The 18,893-nt window shown below is 32.7% G+C and overlaps 2 protein-coding genes and 1 pseudogene across 2 annotated transcripts in view; all 3 read left to right on the top strand.

Annotated features, from left to right (window-relative positions):
- The window catches only part of LOC148628266 (uncharacterized), an 83,632-nt gene extending 67,181 nt beyond the window's left edge, over positions 1 to 16,451 (top strand). The window contains exons 2-8 of the mRNA XM_088585272.1: positions 3,115 to 3,307; positions 3,706 to 3,822; positions 9,745 to 9,846; positions 11,018 to 11,191; positions 11,516 to 11,614; positions 12,337 to 12,457; positions 15,706 to 16,451. Coding sequence (XP_088441398.1) covers positions 3,115 to 3,307; positions 3,706 to 3,822; positions 9,745 to 9,846; positions 11,018 to 11,191; positions 11,516 to 11,614; positions 12,337 to 12,457; positions 15,706 to 15,760 — 861 coding nt within the window. The 3' untranslated portion in view covers positions 15,761 to 16,451. The remainder of the gene's footprint in view (positions 1 to 3,114; positions 3,308 to 3,705; positions 3,823 to 9,744; positions 9,847 to 11,017; positions 11,192 to 11,515; positions 11,615 to 12,336; positions 12,458 to 15,705) is intronic.
- LOC148628268 (uncharacterized) lies at positions 1,964 to 2,630 on the top strand (annotated as a pseudogene).
- On the top strand, positions 4,484 to 6,264 carry LOC148628267 (uncharacterized). The gene has a single exon (XM_088585286.1). The coding sequence runs from the start codon at positions 4,551 to 4,553 to the stop codon at positions 5,313 to 5,315; it is 765 nt and encodes a 254-aa protein (XP_088441412.1). The 5' UTR covers positions 4,484 to 4,550; the 3' UTR covers positions 5,316 to 6,264.
- Positions 16,452 to 18,893: the final 2,442 nt, after the last annotated feature.

The raw sequence follows: 18,893 nt of genomic DNA, 5'->3' as shown, positions 1-18,893 counted from the left end.
TTTATTTGAAAAGTCAGAAAAAGTTCTTTGCAAATATTTAATGCATTTAAGGATGGTAGAATATTGTCACTTTTTTGCTCGCGCAACTTGGTTACCCTATATTTAAAAATCAAATATTTAAAAAAGTGCTTGTCACATTTCACTGAAACTTTGCAAATGCATTCAGTATGTGTATAGGAAGATACTTGTATAGTTATATATTTTTTCTAAGACAGAAAGTGACTCTTTAGGTTACAGACCACCAATTCAACCAATGAGCATTTGGAACGTACGCAAAAATAGTCCTACGCAGAAATTACCCCTGTTCCTCATAGTGCTGTGAAAAAAGTTCTCATCTCATTTAAAAAATTTAAACAGTTTCTGAAAGGAAAAACATTTCTGTACATTTTATAGGTACATTTTGCTTCTTGTGATGTGAAGCCTAATCTCCATAATGATTTCTAAATATACCCCTATCTTGTGAAAACACTGGGATTTCCCATGCTATTTATAGACACTTCACTTCCGGTGACCAGTACTGCACTGCAAGTCTGCTAACCCCACATGCCATTCTGAGGATTGTGAGCTGACATATGTAGAATCATGCTGATATATAGTCCTCTGCAGGTTAAAGTTAAGGTAAAGTCCAGAGAAGCCATTGAATATTGTGAAATTAACATAGAAGCCTATGGGAAGTGGAATTAGTGGTTTTTAGCCAAAATCTTAAAAATGTAGTACACCTAAAAAAAGGCTACATATTTTTATTTTTGTAATTTAGTTGTTTTATTGGTCTATACTATGAAATGTGTAATTATTCATTCAAATCTGCCTGCTCTTAGGAGATAATCAACATTGAAAATCCAATAGATTCTATTGTATTTAAGTGTCATTTACAGAGTTATCTCCCTTAATTTTGAAATCTACAGTGCATTCTATATAATTTTTATCTCCTAAGAACACGGGTTATATGAAAAACTGACAAGTATTTTCTGTTTACTTAGCAATTTAAAAAAGAATATCAAAAATAAAAATATGTAGGCTTTTTAACCATGACTCACATTTTCCATGATTCTTAGCTGGAGTGCTACTTATGTGCTTTGCTGGTTAAAGCTTGATACTGGTACACCAGCAGAAGTTGAACCCTGACCAAATGGCACCAATATAGTCATTTAAGCTGGATACTGCTTTTATTTTTAACCATAATGGAATCCGTCTCATACCTTTATTACTTGCATATAAATTTATAAAATTTCATGAATAGACAATCTGAAAGACGGACTATGCAATTTTTATATTCCCAAATATTTAGTTAGGGAGGGTATAATCAGCAGCAAAACAGAAAAATCCCTCTTAATGTTCCCCTGCTGCTGGAAGAAGACATGACAATACTGCTGTCCATCCATATGTGTGTCCATCACACTGAACAGATTATGTTTGACAAATTTTACAAGAGTTATAGGAATTTGCAGAATTTATTCATAATACACCATAGATACATTTTGTGGGCACAAATCCATGGCAACCGCGCAATGGATTTTGTTCAAATTTTGTTGGATTGTTAGTCATTATATGTAGTTTATCATATTATGCATCCATTTTTGTTTCAAAAATTTTTACAGGAGTTAAGGGCCTTTCGCAATTTAGCTTTATTGCAGAGGTTGGGAACTTGTGGTTATGTTTAGCAATCATTTGCGAAAAATGTAGAATCATAATTTTATATAAAATGGAGGGGGCTTTCACTAACAAGATAAAACAATTGACTGGAAACTTTTGTAGACCTTATCGTGATAATAATGGAATAATATTCATGACTGTCTTAGGTCAAACTTTTTTGATGAGCAAACGTGAGTATGGTAATAAAGTTGTTAAAACTATTATTAAACATCGCACATGTGGAACACGTAAATGATGGAAAAGAATTAGACCTGGCAGAAAGCCAAAACCACACAGATGTGTATGGAACCAAAAAGGATCAGCAAGGCTGATGGGGAGTCAGGCCGGAATGCAGGCTATCAAAGAGATGATGGAGCAAGGAACACCTGTGAAGACAATTGAGGGAGATGGGGATAACACTTTGGTAGCAAGGCTGAAAGCAGAACTTGGTTTAACAGTTACAAAAAAAAATGGATAAGAACCATACAGTTAAAAAAATTTCAGCTAAATTGTATAGTCTTCAGAAAACTGACAAAGATGTTAAACTCAGCAGCTTGGTAATAAGACATTTGACCAAATCACTCAAATATGTCTTTGCCAAAAACCAGGGTTGCCCAGATGACCTGAAAGAAAACCTAGAAGCCTTGATTCCTCACCAATTTGGAGATCATGACCTCTGTAAACCCAGTTTTTGTGGTTATAAAAGAAAACCTGGCATAAAATATCTGCACAGAAGTTTACCATACAAAGCTCCTCTTAGTAATACAGTACTAAAGGAAAAGCTTCAAAAGATTTTTGAGCCAGTGATTGCCAAAGCAGTTGTTTATTCTGATTTAGGGTCCAGCCAAGCATGTGAACATGCTAACAGAGCACCATCTTTACGTGCTCCCAAACATCTTCACTATGGAGAGAGTGAAAGCTTGGATTTCCGTGTCAAAGCCTCAGCTGCTTGCATTAATGAAGGAAGAAAGTACTTGTCTGAGGTTAAGAAAATATGAACTTCTATGCTAGTTTTTTTTCAAGCATGTTATTACCTTGTATGATTTCAATTGAGAGCATGATTAAGAGAAAAAAATATTGTTAAATTGATTTATATTTATGTCCCAGTTCAAACTATAATTCTGCATACCTTTTGTACAAATGTAGACCTAATCAAAGACAATTTCTATTACATGTATTTCAAATTATATGTAAAAATTAATTATTTAAAATTTAAGTCACACCATAACTTTTAAATGGAAATGCATTAAAATCACTGGTCTTCTTCCAAAATTCTGTTTTGTGCTTTGTTGCAATTTTACGTCACTGTCATGTACCTGATACTTATCAAAGGACAATTTCAGACAGTAAATATGATCTAATATCAACATATCAGCTATAGAAGTATGCAAAGATGAGGTACGGCAAATGTATTCAATCCCCAGATTGACTACACTCAATCAAGCATCCTTAAATAATACAATATATATCTTCTGTTCACAGACATTCCAAAAGAATGGGCTTTCCCCAGACAGCTATACAGTTTCATATAACTTAAAGAAAGATATTGAAAGAGAAAAGCGTCAAGGAAAGTCCATATTACCAGAACAGAAATTACGCCGCCTAAAATTAAAGGAAGAAAGATCAACTTCCAAAGGAGCCTGTGAGGCGTCAGAGGGTGCAAGCTATGAGTCCGGTATGTAAACAGAGTTAGACCAATCCTAAGATGAAGGTTTATGATCTGTTTAGATTCTTGTCACATATTAACTTTGTATACCTTTTGTAGGAAGTTAAAATTATCTACAATGGAAAACCCATTGGTACATTCATATAGAAAGGCTGAGGTACATTTATGGGTGAAATTTACCCTGTTTTGTGGAAATTGATATTTGAGTCCAGTCAAAGTTTTACTTGCTGTTGTTGAAGATTAATTGCCTATATACTCAAATAAGGGTCAAAATAAGTTAATTATGAATATAACCAAATTTCTTGAATTTTGTGAATTACTATCAACATTTTAACATAAAATTAAACTCTCTTCGTCAACTGCATAGACTCAAACAGACGTGCATCTGCATGGTTGTTTCTTTTCAGAGATAAGTCTAACAGAACAGGCAGATAACATTGAAATGATTCCTGATGCTATTCCAAAGCCAGCATATACTTCAGTACCACCTTTGGCCAATCCAACTTTTGTTCTAATAGACTTGAGTAAGTAATAGTACTTTTAAGGTACCAAATCAGGTCTACAGAGAAAAAAAATAAGTTATACAATTATGCAATTTGTAAAATCCTTGTTCCTATACGCTAACATTTACTATAAACAATGACTGATGCCATGTTTGATGAAATTAACTTTTATCTGTTTTCAAAGAAATAAGAGGTCTTGAAATATGAGGATGTTTTACTTACTGAAATGCCTACATTGAGCTAGATTTTTTGTTACATTTTGAATCCAATTATACATTTATATACCAAATATCTAAACCATTCATACCATGCATATGGGACCGCTTCGGTGGCAGCATGCTCACCATAAGTGTAACAATTTGTGAGATTGATCACACTAAAGACTTTAAAGTTAGTAGATACTGCTATCTACATGTTAGTCAAAAACAATGCATGTAGGATAAAGAATGAATATTTGTTGGCTATAAGTCAAAGCTAGCACAATAAAGATCTGATTCGGCATGTTAGACTTTTTCAAAGTATAGTCTGTTTGTTCAAACGTACATTCTTAACAGATCTGCTAAAGAACAATCAAGAAAGGTCATTTATATATATGCAAGACTTGGCAAGGGGAATTTTCATGAAATTATTCAAAATTTATACAAATTAATTTTCTGACAGTCAGAAGAAATATACTTCCACACATTGTGCAGATAGCAGCAAAATAACACAGAACACAGATTAATTTCAGTCGATATGTGTCTCCTGAAATGCCATTGTCCGATGAAGCTGAACAAGTAACTGGGATTGTTTGGAATGGACAAAAACTTTTTTTAAAAGGGGTAGAACTTGATTTTGTTAATATTAGGGCTGCCATATCAGATTTTTTTCTTTGGTTAAAAAAGTTCAATAATGTTTTACTTGTAGCACATAATGGGAAAAGTTTAGATTTTCGAGTTTTGTCAGCAGCTTTTTATAATTGTAGAATGTTTGATAATTTTACAGAAAGTGTAGTAGGACTTGTAGACTCATTAGCTTTATTTAGATCCCAATTTCAGAAAATAGGAAAATACAGTCAACCGTATCTAGCACAACATTTTTGTAAGGAAATCTATAATACACATAATGCTGAAGATGATGTAAAGATGCTTGACAAAATACTTATTGCAGCAAATATAACCACGGAACAACTGTTTAAGTACTCATATCAAACAAATAGTCATCTGATACAGGAAAACTTCATCAATGCAAAATCTAAGAACTTACCAAGTTCTCATCCCCTTATTGCTAGTGATGTAATGAAAATGACAACAGCAGAGAACATGGCTGGATCAGGTTTAAGCTGTGTATATTTAAAACTTATATATGTTCGTAAAGGAGAAGATGGTCTTCTTTATGTTCTTATGTCAAAGAACATTTTTGGAAAACCAAGGGTTTCAAATGATAAAAAATTAATGTCGTCTGTGGTACAAAAATTATGCAAGTTTTTTTTGCAGAATTGTGTTAAAGTGTTCATTAGCTCATTTGAACCATAGTTCTGTATGTGTCATTTAGGACTGATGTATCCCATGCTTTGAAGCAGTGTGTATAGTGAAAACGGTGACCTTTTTTTTCCATGCAATTACTTTGCTTGTGGTTAACCCCATTGTTATGAAATTTGGATATTATTTTATTATTGACTACTACTTTGTTAAATGTTTGGTCTATTTTCAACATTTTTTGACTGGTTCCTCATAAAAAGTCCTGCTGGTGTTTTTCAATCAGATTTCAGATATCCCATTCAGTTTTTGTGTTATAAAGGGTAAAAGAGGCCCCATCCCAAAAAATTGACTCTTATTTTTGGTCTGATTTTGAAATATTTTGATTGAATTTAAAATTGTGTGCATATAGTGTCCAAACCTGTTGTTGTGTCCATAATGAATTGTAAGTCCCTATGCTTAAGTGTGCCAAAAACTAATATTGTGTTTGCACTCTCAAGTGTTCAGGATATGACCACTGCAGTTGTATCATGCTGCACTCTGTGAAGCTTTTTATTCTCATTTGATAAGACGTGATCAGCTATAGCTATAAGTGTTTTGAAGGACTTGAATTATCTAAGCATGTTGATTCAATCATTTATTGCAATTGAGCAATTAGGTTTCGTAAAATACTCTAGTTGATAGATACATTTGTATCACATATTTTTGTCATAACTTATTTTGTTATTTTTATTTGTGCTTGATAAATAATGTTGGTATTATAAATGCATGTAACTAGCCTTCTGCGTTGATGGGGTTCTTGTTTTTTGTTGGCCCTTTTCTTTCGTTAATCTTGTGATAAGTATTTTTCATAAAAATATATTTTTTACTGAAGATTATTCATTGTCAAGAACCATCTCTTGATCCATACCAAATAGAATAAATATGTATTGCAAGACATTACATGACTGTAAACATTTGTAACTCGTGCTTTTATGTGATGAAAAGAATTATGTGAATTTAGAATTCAGAGTATGGATTACTTCTAAATAAATTATTTCATGTTTGTGCAGTTTTTGGTTATTATATGTATGCAGTTAGGATCCCGAGATAAGTGTTGAGGGAACCCTTGTTAGATTTGCTGCCAAAATGCCAAATATTTATTTGGCTTTGGTATTGTCTCATTTATGAAAAAGAGTCTTTTAAACTTTTTTACAAACTAATGACCTCAAGACATCATTTTGAATCGACAGGGAAGAAATCGTCATTCCTAATAATTGGGTTTTTAATTCCAACTTCACTTTGTGTAATAGTGTAATACTCTCGTGCACCATAGTCACACATTTCTATATCTATAGTTTGGAATAGTGATACATATAAATGCATACTTGCAAGAATATGAATTCCAAAATACCTTGTGTTAGAGGTTGGACTTAACCATATACATCTAATGATAAAACTGATCAAATTATTAAAAAAAATACACACTTTTGAGGATTGAGTATTAAAAGGAAATTGTTATCAGATTTTAGCCTTTAAGGTGACATTAACCTTTAAACTTTTGGTTGTTAAATGTCCCTATTATGACACACTATCAAAGTTGTATGCAAACTTAAAGTATTGTGAAAAAACAAGAGATAAACGGAACGAGACACCAAAAAATATATATATAATTGACTGCCAGTCTACATCTCACGACAATGACCTTGACATTGCAAATCTTAATTCATAGAAATTGGCGCGGTAAAAGTCTCTGATTTTTTTTTCACAACATTAACAATAACTAAAGTTATTTTTAATGCAAATGTTGAGTGCCTAAAAAATGTTGTATTTCTGGACTCCTTAATTTCTGAGGTTGTGCCTATTTAGCCTTTTCTTCTATTTCTTTTTTAGTAACAACCATACATGTCTAAAAATAGAACAACCTATAGCTATGAGAATTTTATTAGTTTCAATTGATAAGAACATCTTTATGGTTCCTCTTGAGGTATATAGTAGTATATTATATTAAAGTGGTTACTGTCATTTGAACACTTCTTGTACCCCCTAACCCCCAAAATATGGCAAAAAGGGGGGTGAAATAACCAAGCCATGTGCTAATACCTTGAACATTTTACGGATTTTTATTTTATAGTAAGAACCACTTGACACCTCTGCTTATAACTACTGATAAAAAACCAAATTATTTTGCTGGTTGTTTTTGGGCCATTTATGGGTCGGATACCTTAACAGTTAGAGTGGGGAAACGCTCTAGGACCCACAGAACAGCGTCAACAGAACAGCCCAGCCTCTAGTAGGACATACTCTGAGTTCTTAGGTCAGGTATCCCGAAGGCTGGGGTCTGCTACCTCCAACTACTAACAGACATCTACTAACATAATCCTCGCAAGGGGTGATCGTGCTAGATCCGTAAGGATAATTAAGACCGTAAAAACCACCAATCGGAAATTCTATCAGTAGAAATGGCCATACTGAATTATATCGTTATAATTATGGCTTTTTATATGACCGCAAAAATTTTCACCCAGCTTACTATAACTTACAAATTAATATGAATAAGAAACTTAAGGTTAAGTGTAAATGTTTTGTGGGACTTACATTTATTATTCAGTGTTTTATTACCAGGTACAAAAAAGAATATTCTCATTGTGGATCAAGGGAAATGGGGAGTCTCTTATGGAATTGAAAATTTCTCAGAGTGTCATATATTTTATGTCAACACTTGAAAAATACACCCAGAAATTTCAACAAATTTACTAGTATTTATTTCATTATATGATTAACATTGTTAGGTATTCATTGATATGACCAAGTTGTTTCCCATGTAGTCTTCCATTAATGAAACTACGTTTTTTTTGTTTTGTTTTTGTTTAGTGTTTTTTTAGGTTTAGTTTAGTTTTGCTTTGTTTTTTGTTTTTGACATGCTTAACTTTCTGATTATAAATATTAGGTCAACTTAAGGAAATGTTGAAATGGAAATTTTAATGTTCTTTGAACAGTTTCATTCTGTGAGGAATCTCATTCTTTGACTAACAATTAATCCAAATCCAAACTCTGAACTGTATTAAGCTTGAATGTTGTGTCCATATTTATTCCAACTTTTCAGTGTTCGGTCACTGCGACCGTATCAAGCTGCGCCCTATGAAGCGTTTTATTTTTGTGTTTAACTTATGAGGCAATTGGTCTGAAGTCTGCATTGTAGATTAGCCCAAACTGAAGAATGTTTTAATCCAGGACCAGATTTATACTTGAACTCTTATCATTGAGAAATTCAATTATGTGGACTTTTGTTATTTTCCAACCAAGCAAGATCTACATGCATAACCAATTTTGAGACGATTGTACTTTCTCATATATACTGTTTTGAAACATAACCTACCCCACCCAAAAAGATAGTAATATATCGCATAACTTGTTAAAAAATTTTTTTTAAATAACACCAAGTCAAGGATTTTTTTTATTGAAGCCTTCTATTATAAAAAATAATCCTTGCTTTAATGGGGTCCTATAATCATGTAAACTAAGTAAAGTACACTGTACTTTGTTAAAAGTTACTTAAGGATTGCAAACTACGCACGTCACGTTCCATATATGACATGACTAAACTTTCGACCTCTCTTTATATATGTCCGTAATATAGGACAACTAAGGTCAGTGTCATGAAAGACAATGAGTACAGTTGAACATGCCTGAACCAAAGCCTAAAAAACCGAAACCTGTCTCCAGCAGCACCTTATTTCCTCCTCCTATTTTCAGCTTTGATGAATTTTTAACCTGGGTAAACCGGACATCTGAATAAACCAAGCATATTCTACAGTCAAGTTACAGTTAGCTTTCGAAGTTTTTACTGAATTTATAATTCATGTAACTTGTGAATTAGAACCTTGATTGTATATAATGAGTTTTGATAGCTAAATGTCTTCAATTGTGATATAAATTAAAATAAAAACAACATTTTCGTGAAAAATCGCCCTTATATTCCAAATGCACATGTAAATGGAAACAACAAGACTTTAGTGTCCTTTTTGTACACGTCAAACCCATGGCATGTTCCTTTTTATTATTAGCGTATTGTTTTTGTTCTGACACGCTATGTTTCTTTTACAATAAATTCATAGAAGAAAAATGTAAGCGCCTTGACCTCGTCAACATAAATTTATTACTTTTAAGTAAACAAGCATAGATATATTTTAAAAGTAAAATTAAGAAAGAAAGATAAATAATTGTTTTACCAATATCCAACCAAGACTGTGGTTTGTGAAATACAGCTGTAGCTCTGTATTTTATTTTCTGTCTTTTATCTTGCCAATATTGACAGAATACTTGCATTTATGCAAACAGCTGTTTTTTCTCATTTATTGTTTACCTTTACATGGTAAGAATGACCTTACAAAAACGAATCACATGACCTTGTCTTAATATTTCTAGCTAAAAGTGAACGCAATGGAAGCTGGGTATGTTTACGTATTTGTCTTGCTCCTTTCTAAAGCTAAATTTTCTTGTCAAGATAATTCCTGGCATAAACCTGAGCATGCAGATAAAGTAGAGGACCCTTCTGAACAAGCAATGTTGGAATGGGAACAAGCGGTAAAAGTTGGCAAAACCTCTGGTAAGTACACGCATACTTTTATCATACTCAAACTGTAGCACTATTTAATAATGGCATTGTTTCTTGTGAATCAGTGATGAAATAGATTCTCAGTGTGTCAGTAATAATTAAAAATCAATAGACATACTGATTTTAGATACGAAAAAATGCTATATTCTGATTTTTTTTTACTTTATTTTTAATATAGTATTCCAACGTATGTTGGATATTTTCCGATTATAGTGATCCAATTCCCGAGAAAAAAGGCAGCTTGAATTATTCGCTCCAAAAACATTAGCAATGACCTACTGTAACATCTCTTGAGATGTTTAACGTTGATTATTCTCATTTCAATCATATACCACCTCCTGTTCTCTATTGTCCATATCTAAATTTCTTAAAATCCCCATTCCCCAAATTATATATGCATATTTCCTTATTATTTTATTACATTATTATCTTATTTTTTTTAATTTTTTTTTTTTTTTTGTATATTATAATTAAACTATCGTTTTTAATTCATTCAACTAAATAAAATGTTTATAAATATAACCATTTTAAACTTATTTCCCCTATCTACCCATTCATAAACCTTATTTATCTGTGTATATCCGTATAAACCTTAGAAGGTGAAGTTAACCCCATGTATGTAGTTTGTTCGCAATCTGCTTTGCGCATGCATATATGTAAATCAACATTTTCAATTAAGAAAATTCGCACAGAAAGGCACATTAAGTAAAGTGTGGAAGTGTTCGAACCAAACTTTCGGGATACTGGTAACTAATTTTATAAAAAAGGAACTTGATAATAGTGTAGAATGTAAGTCCTACTATGCCACACATGGTCAAGACCCCTCGCATAATTGAAAGCGTTTCACCACTGTAATTTTTTTTACATCAAATGAAGAGTAAAAAGACACAACTGATTGTGTCGTTCGTTTTACTGTTTTGTACACTTTGTTTTTCGCTTGTTGTCCGCGTTTGGTATTTCGGCATTGTTTTGCCCACGAGTTTCCCCATATTTTCACTTCCAGCATTGCTATTTATTTTAAGTATATATTATTTTTTATGGTACAAACTATTGTCGTACTTACTGCCTCATGGGTTTTGATTCTCTTCTACAACGAATAAGTATGGAACCAGCGAATAAGAGCAATCAAATCATCATTTTTTCCCTTTAATTGTTAATTCAGATAACACCATTTTCGTAATCGATAGTAACGGTGAAGAAGTTGGTTCAAGGTGGTATACTATCGATGCAGTGTGCGACGACGGTTACTCAGTGGATGAATTCAAACCAAATCCGGGTTCCTTTGAATGTAAACAGGGACCTGGAAGTAGGGCAAGCCTTAATTGTGAAAGTGTCTGTAAGTATTTTATGGACAACTCTTCAATGGTCATGCAAGAAAAAACAAATCCATTTTGTTTCTTGTTTGTATTATCTATCACTCGCAACTCTTAAAGTAAACTATTCAATGACCCCTTTTTGTCTAGATTAAAAACTAAATGCCTTAGATAAACAGGAAGTGGACTTAAATTAATCCCAGAATGTCTTACTTAATGCCATTATTAATTACGATTTATTAGACGAAAGTAATGGAAATTTAATCAACAAATTTAATGAGTTAACCAAATTCAATGTACATCTAAAAACGTTTTTTTTTTATATTTATTTGCATTTGTTATTACAGATGGCTCTACAAAGTCTGTGCGCTGTCCTAGTTACAAGTACGTTAGCGCTTTTTGGATATCTGGAATGACTGTCAAATTAAGATGTTGTGGAGAAGAAGGTAAGATGATAAAAAAAAAAAAAACAGAAACAAAAAAAAAAAAACAAAAAAAAAAAAAAACAAACAAACAAAAAAAAAAAAAAAAACACGTGTTCCACGTCCCTTGAAGGAAGTCATGACTAAGTTTGCAGTGAATTCATAGCTGGATTCTTATGAGTTTCGTATATATAAATGCTTATATTGCTGATTCATACATATACGTGTACCAAAGAAAGAACATAATATGGGAGCCATGCTTATACATTGCTGATTTTATACTACATGTATGTAAAAATAATCAGCCGATCAATCAAACAATTAACATATATTATTGAACCTTATAAAATCTCCATATGGTATACAAAAAACTGCACTTCAGAGAAAAATTGGTGCTAACAGTTACAGGAACTTAAAATTAGCAAACGTAGAGCAAGTTATAAAACAAGCTATTTTCGTTTTAAGCGTTGGAATTAGACGAGCATGCTCAATGTACATTTCCCGCAGAAAATTCTTTTGTTATATTCCAGGACGTATACCTCGCGGAACTATATATCAAGCACGTTCGTTGGATACGGAACCTTGTTACTCTAATATATTTCTAGATTGTTACATTTGTATATGTTTCCTCTATTTTTGTGCTGCATTTTAAAACATTTTATTTGGTAAATTCTGTCGTTCATCAGTGTTAAACACATTTCCATCTATTAAAAATGCGGTTTTTTTTTTGGTTTTTTTTCCCCAAGGTTTGAGATACGATACTGATGATGACTGCACAGTTCATGTCAACGATGACACTGTCAATGGAAAAATACACAAGATTTCATCTGGAAAATATTGGACTGGATTTGGTACAGATGACGGCGGGTAATACTTAAAAGTTGAGCTATCTATAAAAGCCTCACTGTATGTACATAAATATAGTTCTAGGTAAACAAACAGAAATTTTATTGCAAAATTGGATTTAGTTACATGTTTGTAAGCACACGAATGATAACCATGCATGTATCAATTTGAATATAAATATTAGGGCCTATAAAGAATGAATTATAAAGGGAGATAATTTTTTAAATTACAATAGAAAGTGTATATATAACTAGACAAGTAAACAAAACCTGACCATATTTTGTAGCGGAACCTAAAGTGGAAAATGTTAGGCACATTAAAAGTCTTTGATATTTTTTTTCAGTGAATCAGTGTTGTTTAATATGAGACGTGCAAAGTCTTTTAAAAAACTGCAATACATTATCTGACCCCTTCACTACCCTCGGTAGATGGTGTAACTACCATGATGTCTTTGCCAGCTATGCTAGCAAATTAAGTAGCTGTCTTTGTAAGAATCATGCAAAATCTAAGAATATGATACACCCCAAAAAGGCTACATATTTTTATTTTTGTAATTAAAATTGTTTTATGTGTTTGTATTATGAAATTTGTAATTATTATTCTTTCAAATCTGCCTGCTCATTGGAGATGATTAACATTAAAAATCTAATAGATTCTGTTGTATTTGAGTGTCATTTTCAGAGTTATCTCACTTGATTTTGAAATTTACAGTGCATTCTTTATATTTTTATCTCTTAAGAACACGGGTATATGAAAAACTGAATGTTAATTTCTATTTACTATGGCAATTCACACAAAATACCAAAAATAAAAATACAGTTGTGATCACTTCTGATCTCTCTTAAATTCTGTCAGAATCTGTCAGGATTTCTGTTCTACGACAGCAGATAGAACAGGAATCCTGACAGATCCTGACAGGGACCGACAGAGGCTGTTCAGGGTTAGGACGCATTTTGCCCTATTCCCTGACAGATCCTGACAAAAACTGTTCTGGGTGGTGACAAAGAAAATACGAAAAGCTGTTCTAAACTGTCATACCCTTGGACAGTTCAGGACACTAAATCTTTCTATTCTGTGTAACGTAATTTAAACCAGGAAGTCTGCGATTAGTAAATGAAACTGTGTGAAGAATGTAAATTAGCTAACCCGTTTAGGAAACAAATCTTGATTTCAAAATTTACATTGAATTTCCAATTATATATAGAGAGCTCGTCGTGATCATCCCACAATTACTCGATCATTGTTCATGTTCCAATTTTCGTCGATCATGGTCCAGTCACTCATCGTTCAAAAATTATCATTGTTTATATGTATATTTTTATTTACATTCTGTCATACACCTGTGATATTAATCAAATCAAATTATTTAATTATAAAATTAAAGGTCTATGTTTCTGTTCTAAGTGTAAAAGTCCTAACAGATAACTTTCAGATGTTTGGTAAGGCCCGTTTGGTAATTCTCACGAAGTTCAAGATTGAGTGAAAGCTACTTTAATAACACGAGGGTCACAAATCGTCCAAAAAATGTTAAAATTGACAATTTTGCATTAAATGGGTGACTTATGCCTAAATATTTCGATCAAAATTCTTCAAAATGCCACTTTTAGCAACGAAAATGAGTGATAACACTTCCAATTTCCCTACATAGTCTTATATATAGTACCGAAAAAATCAAGTTTATAAATAAAGCATAGCAAGGCTTCCTTCCCGTCGTACGAATCGGGATTCGGGTGCAACGCCTTTTTTCGTAATCACGTACATGTACTGTATGTAATTCAGTCAGAGAAGTATTCTCGAGCTAATGACTCTCAAAATCTGTCAGGAACTCTTCTAATCCACGTATATGTTCTACTTAGAACAGTTCCTGACAGGAGGGTGTCAGGACCCATGACAAATTATAACAGAGCTTGTCCGAAGTCCTGACAGACCCTGACAAGATGTGTCGCGGGTCAGAACAGTTTCTGACAGTTTAGAACTGTTCTGTGACAGCGAATCCTGACAGGATCGATGAGAGGTTAGAAGTGATCGCAACTGTATGTAGGCTTTTCACCATTGAATCACATTTTACATGATTGTTAGCTGGAGTACTACTTTAAGACAATTTTAGAAATGGGTTGATTATCAGTAAAATTCCACAAAAATTTAGGAAAACGTGTAAATGATATAATGCAATATGTACGTAGAATTGGTTGATCAATATGTACGTAGAATTGGATGATCGATATGTACGTGGAATTGAGTAATAAATGTGTACTCATCGTAAAGTTAAGTTTGTGTTCAATGATGAAAGGGAAAAAATGTTAAAACAACATGGCACAGGTCAATAACGGGAAGCTGTTAGTTAAACAGACGTCCAAGGAAAGACAACTCAAACAAAACCCCTAAACAAATCAAAAGCCATTTTAACACGCGTGAATGCGAGCAAAGGAAGAAGTTTGCATCATTTATTACAACGCAATGATTCCTTTTTCTTGCACCATATCAATTTTGCGTTCAGCCTAATATAGTAATATGTTCATATGTACTGACTGATTGTTTGATGGATGTTTTCCTGAATTACTTTAATCAACATGACTATCCATGATAAGCACAATTATATAGATTCACACTAGCCATAATCCGAAAACCAATTTTATCAAATTATGATCTACATTCCAACTTGCAAAAATGCCAAAGAAATCCAGACGATATCTTTTAACAGAAAAGATAATTATATCTACGGCGTCATGTGATGGTCAATTCTTAAGACGAAAATAGAGTGGATAGTCGTACCATTTACATTTGCTTTGTATTTCAGTTTATTAAAAACGACAATAATAAAAACTCGCATCATTGAACTTTTAACATTACCAATCCAGGATTTATCTAAAACTGCAAACAATAGCCTTTAAGACATAAGTATCTAAATCGCACTGGACCAAATAAAAAATGCACAAATGGGTTGAAAATTTACAATGACCTGCAACGCAATATTTGTTCAAACGGAAAGCAGCTGATCTGTTCATTTTCCGACGTAGTCGGTATAGTTTTGCTTTTTACCCTTTGACTTTAAGGACGCTCTTCTATGGAAACGCAAGTCACCTGATCGCAATTCTGTTTCTGGATTGGCCAAATACTGATAACTTAGTGGCGTTCGAAAAATAAAACTGTATGGAAAATTGAAATGGTGTTATTTTCTTGAATGAAATGTAGAAATTTAAAAAGAACAAAATTTTATTGCGTCGGCTGTATCTTTTTTTAAAATAGTACTTGTTCTGTTTTTTTTTCAGAATTACATGGAATAACTATGAGTGTGGATATAACAAAAGAGACAAGGAACTTTGATTGTTTGGATTGAAAATGGCAAAAATTTGCATAAATTCCCTATTCTATAATACTTCTTATTGATACCAACCAACTCAGACCGCCTACGATCAAACCAAAAAAAATATATCGTAAATAACATAATCTCTTTATATTTATTGAATATAACTTTCTCTGTGAATTTGACGCTTAACTACTTCTCTACAACTATTGACAATATATATCAAAGACGCAAACTAGTGATATACGTGTAAAACTTGGAGGTTTTTTTTCCGGTGTGTGATTTTTTGGCATGGAATATATGTCATTGAAATCTGATTCGTCGAAAATAACAAACTTTCCGTTATAAACTTCGTTCCACTTGAACCACAGATTTGCGTTCCATTGTTGGTTTGTACCCAGTGGTTTGTCTAAAACGATGTGTCAGTATTGTTCCATGCGAACCGGAAGTAGAATTAGTGAAAAAGTCGTATCGGTTATGTACAACATAGTGGGGCAATCTTTAGAGTTTTCGACATTTCGAATGTCAAGCTGTCAAGTGAATAGAAAGAATCATAGAAAAAAGGGTTTATATCTTCTGAAATATTAAACCTTTGTCAATGTTTGTTTTGATGTTGAAATATTATCTTGGGTTTGTATTTTACAACTTTCTCTCATACCTAAAGGTATGGATATATTATACAAATGTAATTGTTTTTACTTAAACAAAGGAAATGCGTATTTCTTGTTACCTTACTTCTGGTTTTTGCAATTTGAATGTATTAATATATCAATATCGGCAAAAAAAGCCAAAGCTTGAAAAGAGGACAATTCAGAGACCCCATATTCCACGTGCATGGACTATATGTGACAACGGTAATCGGAGACTAGACCTCTACAAATCTACATACACAACGTAACAAACAGAATAAAATAGAATTACATGTAAAAACTAAAGATAAGGAAAACAAGACACCACATTCAAGACTAAAGCCCCAGCAACATAAACTCCCATAAAAAAGGTGGGATTGACTTCAGGTGTTCTAGAGGGTAACCATGTTCTGCCCCGACAGCGGCACCCGCCACATTCCTTTGAGGTCCCCCGAAACACTCTGTCAACCCAGGGTGTAAACAAAAAGATTTAAACAATTACAACTGCAATTCACATCTAAGTGATATCATTTCATTAAACAAAGTCATCTGGAAATAGTGAAAAAAATCATCTAAAAATGACAGATCAAATGCAGAAAATAAAAAGATCAACTAAACCGTCGAACACGGAACGGTTAATCTTGAACTAGATAATCATACATCAATAATCCATGCGAAAATTAACTACAGCGAACCTAACATTTATGTTACCAAAATGAAATGCATCTCTGACTAATTTTCACTTCTGAATCGATTATTCATTACTCGTAATTAGGTTGTATTTTAGACTAATTTAAAATTTCAAATAAAACCCTCATACAAAAGTATAAGTGAAAAGATCACATTATACCAATGAGAGGGGGACGCAAAAAATAGGTCAGAAAAACTATACTTAGACTAGTGAAATTTTCCTGCTATATATATATTCATACTGTGAATGAAGTAGAAAATGCCATACTAAATTGGAGGAGCTGTGTCAGATGGTTCCATTCTTGAGGGTTTCCTGTCGGCGGGATTCTAGTAACAATGCTTACCTCTGGTCAAGTGTTCACTTCCGGTCAAAGAACATATCAGGGTGCGACATTGCGCAAAAGTGGAGGCTACGCGAATCGAACGATTCTTAATTATCACATATCAAAATTTACTCTATTCATTCGAATTATGTAGACTAAGTACTCCAGCTAAGAATTAACAAAACATGATTCATGGTTGGAGAGCCAACATATCTTTATTTTTGATATTTTGTTTTAGATTTTATAGTAGGCGGAAATTAACATATGACTTTCCATCCCATGTTAATAGGAGATATAAATTAAAAGGAATGTACTGTATAATTCAAAATTAAGGGAGATATTCTGCAATTGACACTGAAATACAATAGAAACTATTGAATTTTCAATGTGAATTATCTTTTAAGAACAGACAGATTGAAATGAATAATAATATATTTCATCATATAGATCAACATAATAAAAAAAATGTCGATATGTGTAGCACTCTTGAGGGTGTACCACATATTTATCGAATTTGCATGATTCTTACAAAGACTGCTACATGTAAATTGAAGGCCGATCAATAAAGTAGACACTGATTCTATGCACACATTAATTATTTTACAAAATGTATCTACATTGTATGTTAACAATATCGTCGCGATTTAAATTCATATTCAGTGTATTTGAAATGCGATATTTTGAATATAAGTGCGGAAAGTAGAGTGCTTTTGTTGGGTAGTAAACTTTGGTAATATCAGGTTTGCCATATTTGAGATAAAAACAGTACAATATGAAAGACAGATAGTTCACAGACCCTAAGGGGGTAAGTCACAGTAACATAACCTTTCCATTTCATGTATTCAGCTTCTCCGATAGCCTAGGACGAGCAGTTCCTACTTCTTGTAAGAATCTGTCGGGCTGCTCTTTGCGTCCGGTTAAATGTAGAAAATCATCAATGAACAAATATAGTAAATTTTCAATTTTCATAAAATTGGGAATTTTCGGATTTTAATATTTTTTTCCATTTCACCTGTAATGGGCAATGTTTTTCAAGTACCCTACTTTAAACAAGCTTTTATATATTCAAACACATTTATACAGCATCTTACTTTTCTAATAAGCCAAGGCAATGTACGATTAAACGTATTACAGGCCATTAGGGGGGAAAAATGGTACCCCTACCCACTAAAATATGCCCCATGTGAAAGAAAATGATCGTTTATAGCATTTTTTTTTCATGGGTAAGGTCGGCAATTTTTTATCTAACTTGACTTAGATACTCTAAGCATCTGAATTGACCAGATAATGTTATGTACATCATTAACTTAATTATGAATGGCTAAAATATGAGTTCTACGGTGTCAATATGATGTGAATGAGATTTCTGTTTGATACTGAGACCAATTTTCTAGGGGTATGGGTAGTATCTTTAACATTTAAAAACAAAATTCTTGAAAATTATATTTTCGTGATTTATTTGTAAAGGAAATTGAATTATCTATCGAATGATTTCAAATTTGAGACGTTTT

This window comes from Perna viridis, chromosome 1, assembly GCF_037379345.1.
Source record: "Perna viridis isolate PV_CMFRI_1.1 ecotype Kerala chromosome 1, ASM3737934v1, whole genome shotgun sequence".
Lineage (NCBI taxonomy): Eukaryota > Metazoa > Mollusca > Bivalvia > Mytilida > Mytilidae > Perna > Perna viridis.
Note: the sequence above shows the minus strand (reverse complement) of the source record. Positions and strands in the feature narration are given on the sequence as shown.

Coding starts and splice junctions, on each gene's coding strand:
- LOC148628267 (XM_088585286.1), top strand. CDS start 4,551: ATGCCATTGTCCGATGAAGCTGAACAAGTAACTGGGATTGTTTGGAAT.